General features: G+C 40.3%; 1 protein-coding gene across 1 annotated transcript; it reads right to left on the bottom strand.

The window, feature by feature from the left end:
• Window positions 1-228: 228 nt before the first annotated feature.
• LOC113170251 (matrilin-2) lies at window positions 229-8,643 on the bottom strand. Its single transcript, XM_026372268.1, has 13 exons — window positions 8,549-8,643; window positions 6,964-7,114; window positions 6,274-6,846; window positions 6,039-6,161; window positions 5,733-5,855; window positions 5,502-5,624; window positions 4,750-4,872; window positions 3,225-3,347; window positions 2,615-2,737; window positions 2,108-2,518; window positions 1,864-2,016; window positions 826-918; window positions 229-284 (listed from the first exon to the last, which is right to left on the bottom strand). Exons 2-13 carry the CDS (start codon window positions 7,091-7,093, stop codon window positions 229-231), a joined length of 2,154 nt encoding a protein of 717 aa, XP_026228053.1. The 5' UTR covers window positions 7,094-7,114; window positions 8,549-8,643.
• Between the last annotated feature and the right edge of the window lie 14 nt (window positions 8,644-8,657).

Below are 8,657 nucleotides of genomic sequence, written 5' to 3'. Positions count from 1 at the left end.
AACCTCATAAAACCTTCCTGTACAAAGAGTTGTTTATTTGACTTGGAATTACATAACAAAGAATATTACACCTGAAAATACATTGTCTTGTGTATAACAGTATACAAATATCCTCAGTAGAAAGCATTACATTTGAATATGTTCCACTGTAGCTTCTTGAGCAGCATTAAAGGGATGCTGTGAATGCCACACTGCAGCTTGGAAGACGGATGGACCAGTCTCTGCATTTCATTTGTGCGCAATTTGGGTCTCGAGTGTCTCCAGTTTCTTTGACATGGCTTCAAGTAGGCATGTTAAGGAAAGATGCACATGCTAATAACACAACAACAATCGAAATTTTCAAATTGCAATAAATAACTGCTACTAATAACATACTCTGATTGGTTAGAAGAGTGAGCCTCACCAGCTTTTTATTTATTTATTTTTTTTTTTTTTTTTTTACTTTACTTGATAGGCTCAAGTGAAGAAGTGGACAGGAAAAGCAGAAGAAGAGACATTGAGCAAAGGTCTGCAGCCAGGCTCCAACCTGGGACACTGGGGTTATGTGGCATGTGCTGTAACCGTCCATCTACCAGAGTGTTCCAGTTTACAGCTCCCGTGTCTGTGCTGTTCACTCCAGGCATTAACAGCCCGGCTCCATAATAAAATAAGATGAGGATAAGTACACTTTTTGAGGTACTTTCTTTTGCTTTAGTGGACATAATGTTGGAGTAATTATGCTAGTTCCACACTATATTATTTTCCAGTGTGATTCAAAGTTTAAAAAGGCTCCTCCATCAGATGTTTATGTAAGTGTGGATTGGACAGCTTTTGAGAAAAGGATATTATTCTGCTCCAGGTTCCTCAGCTTCTCTGTGACCTCCTTTTGAAACATTATTACATTCTCACACTGGCACATGCTTTCATCAGATGGTTTTTCTGTAGGGAAAGAATACATGAAATGAGAAAATATCTTTGTCCTTGCATCTGTTTTTCTATTCTCATCTTCTCTCTTACCCTTTTTCTCACCCTGTGTTTTGAAATCTCTCCCTGTGGGGTTCCCTGCCTGTCCTTGCCTGTAGTGAATGTAGTATGTGTGAATATGTATGAGACACAGCCAGGACTCCACAATGTGGCACAGTAGACATAACTGGTGAGTTATATGGATTGCATAGTGCTGCTGTGTGACAATGTCTGGAGCTGTTTGGATCATTAATTGTAATAACAGCAGCAGGTGGCAGTGATGCACCATCTTGATGGAAGAAATGATTTACTGAACATTTTCAAGAATGCTGAGTTGTGAGTGAAACAGTGAAAAAACAATCTGTCCATCTATTGATTATCTAAACCGAAGGTGCTGAAGCCAATCCCTACTGTCAGTGGATACCAGTAGGCACACCCTGGACTGATTGCCAGTCTATCATAGAGCTGACACATACAGACCTGGACGAAATTATTAACACTTTTCCCTTAAAGAAGAAAACCCTGCAAAGGTCACTGAAATAACTTAAAACTGACAAAAGCAATAATAAAATAAAATGTACTTTTGAGTTGGGGTTCAACAGTTTTTTGTTTTTTTTTAAACAAACTAATGAAACTAGCCTGGACATAAATGATGGTCCCCTTAACTTAATATTTTGTTGCACAACCTTTTTGAGGCTGCTCACTGCAATCAAGCCATTTCTGTAACTCTCAATGAGACTTCTGCACCTGTCAACAGATAATTTTAGTCCACTCAGTTTCAAGTTATTTCAGTGAGCTTTGTGGGTTTTCCCTTTAAGGGAAGGTTACCAATAATTTTGTTCAATTTTGTATACAACCAGCTACGCCTACATTCACACAAATAGAGTCACTAGTCAACTGACAAACTGTTATGTGAAGTACCTTTACATATCCTGGACTTGAGCTTCTTAGTAATTTCTCCCATTTTTTCAAAATTCTCAGCATAATAAAAGTGGTTCTCCGCAGGCTCTGATGCTATCTCTTTCAGCTCCTGTTCAATGGCTTTACCAACACCCAAGGCATAAATTGTGATTCCTGATGTAAAAGAAATGAGCATTCATAAGCAATTATCAAGCTGAAATATGAATATGTGGATAGTAAAATGTGGATGTAAAAGTAAATGTACCAGAGTTCTTTGCTTGATTAGCCCATTCAGAAACATCATCCTGAGATCTTCCATCAGTGAACACAATGCTGACACGTGGGGTGTTTGGTCTGGCGCCTTCTTTGGCTGAAAAGCTGGATTCAAACATGTGACGTAACGCTGAGCCTGTCATAGAGCCCCTCCCCATGTACTGCATCCTAGTCACAGCCTGTCTGATGTCCTGCGCTGAGGTGTACTGACCCAGGGTGAACTCTGTGTGAACCTTGGTGGAGAACTGGAGGAGGCCAACATGTGTGCCTGTCTTAGATATGTCCAGTGAGTCCACAATGCCATTTACAAACTGTTTGACCAGCTCAAAGTTGGCAGGACCCAGGCTTTTAGAGCCATCAATCACAAAAACTAAATCCATTACTCCATCGCCACACTCTGGTTCTATCGGAAACATCAAAACAGTTTTTTTACATTTTTAGGCAAGTCAAATTTTAAAGGCAAGTGTGTACAGTAAATCTAAAAAGTCTAGCACCATACTTTTGCAGCTTTTCCCATCTTCACCCAACATATATCCTTCGAAACACCTGCAGATGTAGGAGTCATTGATGCTAACACATTGGTGCTCACAGCCATGGTCCACTGTCTGACACAGATCCAGGCCTGTGAGTGTAATTATAGAGAGAAAAGAAATGGTGTTGGCACACAAAGGAAAGAGCTATCATAAATATTAAAGTGACCATTTTTACACTCTGAATTGTAAACTATTGTTAGTCCTTGATGTGATTGACTAAGTCATGTCGATTCCACAACAAAAACTATAAAACCACAGTCATAACTATCAGAGGACCTGAGTGCACTGTGATGGTAAACACAGCATATTCCCTTAATCTGGGGGGAGGTAAAAATAGATTTTTATTGTGTGTTAGCGCTGGGATTAAATCTGACCTCTCAAAGGTTCAAAATTCATTCCATATTATGTAACATTTAAATGCTGGAGCAAGGGAGAAAAACATTGCAGCATGTAAAAATACATTAAAGATTATAACTAGATTTTTGTTGACTTAGCATTACACAAGTATAATAATCACATTATGCACTTTATGTGTTTAGTTTACTAAATATTTATAGTAAATAAGCTCAGACTCACTCTGACATGTTTTGCCATCAGGTCGGAGTGTGAATCCTTTTCTACATCCACACACGCATGAGTCATCTGTGCTTATAAAGTCCTGTTCACAGCCATGTTTCCCATCAGCACAGTGATCAATCTCTGCAGGAAATAGTCAGATCAGGGTGTGGGTACTGAGACAATAAAATAAAATGGTTAGTGGTTCGACTCCTGGTTCCACCCGATTCCTGGCCATATGTTGAAATGTCTCTGAACAAGACAATGAAGCCCAAACCTTGGCGCCTTGAGGGTACTGCCTGTCTACAAGAACTTCCCCAAAGGAATTAATAAAGTATCAATTGATATTATTATTTTTAAATGTATGAATCTGGAGAATTCAGGACTTTTAGTATTTAGTATTTCAACAAAGAGTTCCTTCATACTTTAGGTGTTGAATATGTTCATTTATTCAAAATCATATTGTGATGTGGATCATGTGGGCTCTGTTGTGGACTTCAGCTTCGGTGTTTTCATTTATTGTCCTGTAGCATCACCCAACTTCTACAGAGTTTCATCTGATGTACAGACACTCTCCTGAAGAATTTATGATTGGGAATTTATATTCCCCCCAATCACTGCAAGCTGACCAGGCCCTGATGCAGCAAAGCAGGCCCAAATCATGATGTTTCCTCCACCATACTTTACAGTTAGGATGTTGTTTTCATGATGATATGCTGTGACCTTTTTATGCCAGATATAGTGCCGTGTGTTTTTTCCAAACAGTTCAATATAGTTTTATCAGTCCACAAAACATTTTGCCCATACTGCTGTGGAGTGTCAATGTGCTCTTTGACAAACTTCTGGTGTGCAGCAATGTTTTTTTTTAGTAAGCAGCAGCTTCCTTCATGGTGTCCTTCCATAGACACCCTGCTTGTTCAATGTTTTACCTACTGTAGACTTATGAACACAGATGTTAGCCAGTTCTAATACTGCCTTCAAATGTCTGGCTGCCACTCCGGGTTGCTTCTTTACTTCGTTATTAAGATTTCTTTGGCTCTTGGGTTCATTTTGACTGGCCACCCACTTCTTGGAAGAATAGCCACACTCCCAATGTGTCTCCATTTGTCTAACTGTAGACTGGTGAATTTCTAAAGTCTTTGACATCACTTTTTAACCCTTTCCAGCTTTATGTAAACAAACAATTCTTAATCGTAGATCCTCTGAAAGCTTCCTTTGGCCAGGCATGGCTCACATAAGCACATTCTTCTTTGAGTGGTTTTTGTCAGTGGAAATATTTTTAGTCAACACCCTCTAAATGATTTTCTTGACTCCAATTAGCCACTATTACATATTTTCTTTATAGCTGTAAAGACACGAAAGACTAGTATTTGTTTATATAATTATTATAATAAGTGATGCAGAAAACCATTACATTTCAAAAGGGTCACATACTGTTCTTGCCATTGTACATTTGAATGTATGTAACAGCTATAAACTCTTACTCTTGACAATTTTCTTAAATATCAGCAGGTAATTAGAAGTACTTGAAGTTCTTGACACTTACTCTTGCATGTTTTGCCATCAGGTCTGAGTGTGAAGCCTTTTCTGCATTTACACACACAGGAGTCATCAGTATTCATAAACTCCTGTTCACACCCATGGGTGCCGTCAGCACAGTGATAGATCTCTGGGTGGCATCAGAAAAAAAAAAAAGAGGGGAAAGAATACTGATTGGTTTAGATTATTTTATAGACTGGCTTTATCAGCTTAATGTGGCTTCAGCCTGACTTTTTGTTTAGTAGTTCTTAACTGTGAATATGTGCAGTGCTACTGTAGTTTGACTTCTAGTATTACCACTACAATATCTACAATATCTACAATTAGTAGTGATTTCTTCTTCTTTTCTAGCAATTTAAAACTTTTTCAATCAAAATCAAGATTCACTCTTAAAAGGAATCAGATCTGTGCAGAAGCTGTGAGCCCAGGAGAGGAAAGATCCAGCAATCATTCTTGTTTTCATTTGTTTCTACTGCTGAAACCCTGAATACACCTCCGCAGTTCACCAGCTGCTCTAGTGACTGCAAAAGCACATTTCCATCAATAAATCTCTCCCACTTCATTTCTGAAGAAGAGCAAAAAGCTCAATTTCCAGCAGTGGGTGGAAGAACATCACTGGATTGGAAGACTATCAAACGCTCACATGTTGCACAAGGCAGCTTCTTGCATATTCAACTGGGTAAGATTATACAAAGTTATATTCAAATGTAGAAGAAGTAAAGCAAGCAGTGATAGAGAGAAGAAAGAGGAAGGTTTTACTCTTGCATGTCTTGAGGTCTTCATTTAGTTGATATCCTGGATGGCAGCGGCACTCGTAGCCATCGGGCAGATTTGCACAGATGTGTTCACAGCCATTATCCACCACAGCACACGTATCCTCAGCTATGGAGTGACAACATGGAGAGAAAACCCACAGTCACCTATTGTGAAGTCTGCAAAATGAAAGCTTCATTACAGATTCTTAGAAGTAATTAAAACAAACACACTCACGCTTGCACGTTTTCCCATCAGGTCTGAGTGTGAAGCCTTTCCTGCATTTACACACACAGGAGTCCTCAGTATTCATAAACTCCTGTTCACACCCATGGGTGCCGTCAGCACAGTGATCAATCTCTGGGTGGCATCATAAAAAGAAAAAGAAAAAGAGGGGAAACATGCTTTTTAAAAACATCCATCAGAGATAGAGAAGTGGTGATGTTCATTTGTATCAGCTGGATGAATGTAATTCTCTCTGTTTGGTGCCGGACAGGCAGTGCTAACGGAGTAAGTGAAGAAAGAAACCAAGAGTTCCTTCACCTTTACACGTCTTTCCGTCAGGATTGAGGGTGAAGCCTTTCCTGCACTTGCACCTGTACGAAGCAGGGCTGCTCACACACATATGTTGGCACTGATGGTCCACAACCTCACACATCTCTGAACCTAACGCATGCAGGGATATGCACCAATACACACAGTCAAACTAAAGGAGACAGGTGCCTGTGAAAATGAGAAAAACATTGGAATAAACAGAGAAGTAGTTGGGATTTGTCACCTCCACACAGTTTGGACTGGAACACGGAGACGAGGGTCTCTATCTGGCTGAAGTTGGCCACTAAGTGAACATGCTCAGAGTGCGGCTCACTCCCTATGGCCTTCAGAGTAGTCATGTCTACCCTTCCCACTCCGATAGCAAAGATCTGGATGCCTGCCTGCCTCGCCTGAGCTGCTATCTCCTCCACTGAGTCCTGAGGCCTCCCATCAGTCACAATCATTGCAATTCGTGGGATGTGCAGGTTTGCTGGTCGTGCACCCTGTTCCTCAGTGAAGGCGGTCTCCATGGTGTACTGGATGGCCAGGCCAGTCATGGTCCCTGTGGCGAGGTGCTCCATGTTCCTCACTGCCTGCTCCACCTCAGCTTTAGTGGTGTAAGTGTTGAGGGAGAACTCGGGCTGCACAACACTGCCGTACTGGAGTAGACCAACCCTTGTGTCATCAGGGCCAATCTTGATGAAATGAAGCAGATTTATGATGAAGGTCTTGACCTTCTCGTAATCGTTGGGCCGGATGCTTCGGGAGCTATCGATGACGAAGACAAAATCCAGCGGGATGGCTTTGCAAGGGTTCTCTGTCGTCAATAACATGATGGTAGGTTGTGAGCAGGTAGTTTAAGTTTAAGTCAAAATGTTGTACTTTAGACTTAGACAAAGTGACAAATAACACTTTCTGGTTAACAATCACTTACCCACTGTGCTGCTTTGGCCAGCAGTCTCATTCTGCCTCCTGGCTACAAGTGGTCTTGGACGGCGTTTGTCCACTTTAACTGCACTACAGCAGAAAAGCAGGCAGAGGAGGCCAAGGGCCAGGGACCTCATTCTGACACGAGATGATAGCTGCTGCAGTTGTGGAGACATGAAGCAACAAAAACAAGAGCTGACAGAAACTTTCACACAGGACAGAGCACGCAGAGCACACACCAGCATGGAGGAGTGCAAGACAGCAAAAAGGCAGAAAGGAAATGTGCTCTTTTCATTATGGAATTTCTTTGAATCTGAATCAAAATATTCACAGCGATCGTGATATCAGGTAGCAGGCAAACTGAATCTGTGGTAATACACGGTATCACCGTATTCTCCATCCACCAAACAAAGGACCACAGATAAAAACAAACACAAAACTCTCTGTGAAATAAACCAAACCATCTAAACGTTTTTAGATTTGACATTTTAGTGTATATAGCTCTAATTCAGACAGCATGGCCTTATAGAGCCAAAAGATAAAAGGCCAGTTTCAGAAAGAATATTATTAAAATTGTATGTCTACCTTTTACTTAATACAATAAGTGTGGGCTGCAGAAGGGTCATCTGTTCCTGTTGGCCATCACAAACATTCATATGAATGGGTTTCTGAATATGGTAGTGTGAGGTGATTAAAGAGAGCTGAATATTACTTTAGTGTAGTTTTAATTGCCCCATAATGCCCCCGTGAGAGCCATTCATTCATCATTCAGTGTGTAAGCTACTAGAATTTCAGTTTTTCTAAGTGGAGTTCTGAACAGCTGTTTGAGCTTTGTTCAGGGTCATGACACCAACTCTGTCCCCAGCTCTGGAACATCTCACCGTCTTACACAGATATGTATATGGTCACTGCAGACCTGAGACTGTATCCATGTGGCATCCCACATACAGCTGTTGACCTCTGACCTCGTATATGTTTGACGTCGCTCCCATAGGTGTTTTCTTAACTGGAGGTCAACAACTATTCAGTATGAATTCATGTGCACTGACACGGACACGTGAGTAGAGTATTGTAACTTTTTAATGCTCAGTGTCAGGAGATGATTCATTTCATGTCCATGGAAAAAAACACTTTTTATGATGCCTTCAAAATAGAGATAAATCATTATAGGAGCTCTGACACTGTTGGTTTCCATTACACCCCTCTCATGCTTTCTTGTGAATTAGAGCCGAAACAGTAGGTTTACTATGAAATACAAAAAACAGCAGGTAGCTAACAGAGTTTTGGGAGCTGATCTCTGCTTTGTGCATCAGTGTGATGACTTTTCAGGATGTAGGTGATGGAAACTAAGCTGCTTCCTAACCTGGAGCTTAAGTAAACACAAAACTGGTGTTTCCTTTTTCTCCTCATTTAAAAAACACTTAAGACAACATCAGTTCTACTACATAAATAAATATACATATACCTATATTAAATTATATTTAAATATACAGTATATGTAATATATATTTATATCACAATAATACAAATAAAGCTAGCAGTGATCCAGCAGCTAAACAGACATGTGCGAGAAAAGAAATGAAGCTACTTACCTCTTTTTATAAAGCCAATGTTTCAACTCCTGTAATCAAAGTCTCTCAAGAAATGACAACACTGAGTAACAAGAGGATTTTGAGCAGGAAAGAAGCTCCAGACTGTAAC

The sequence above is a fragment of the Anabas testudineus genome, chromosome 16 (genome assembly GCF_900324465.2).
Source record: "Anabas testudineus chromosome 16, fAnaTes1.2, whole genome shotgun sequence".
In the NCBI taxonomy this organism is placed as follows: Eukaryota; Metazoa; Chordata; class Actinopteri; order Anabantiformes; family Anabantidae; genus Anabas; species Anabas testudineus.
This window is presented reverse-complemented; position numbering and strand designations above follow the sequence as displayed.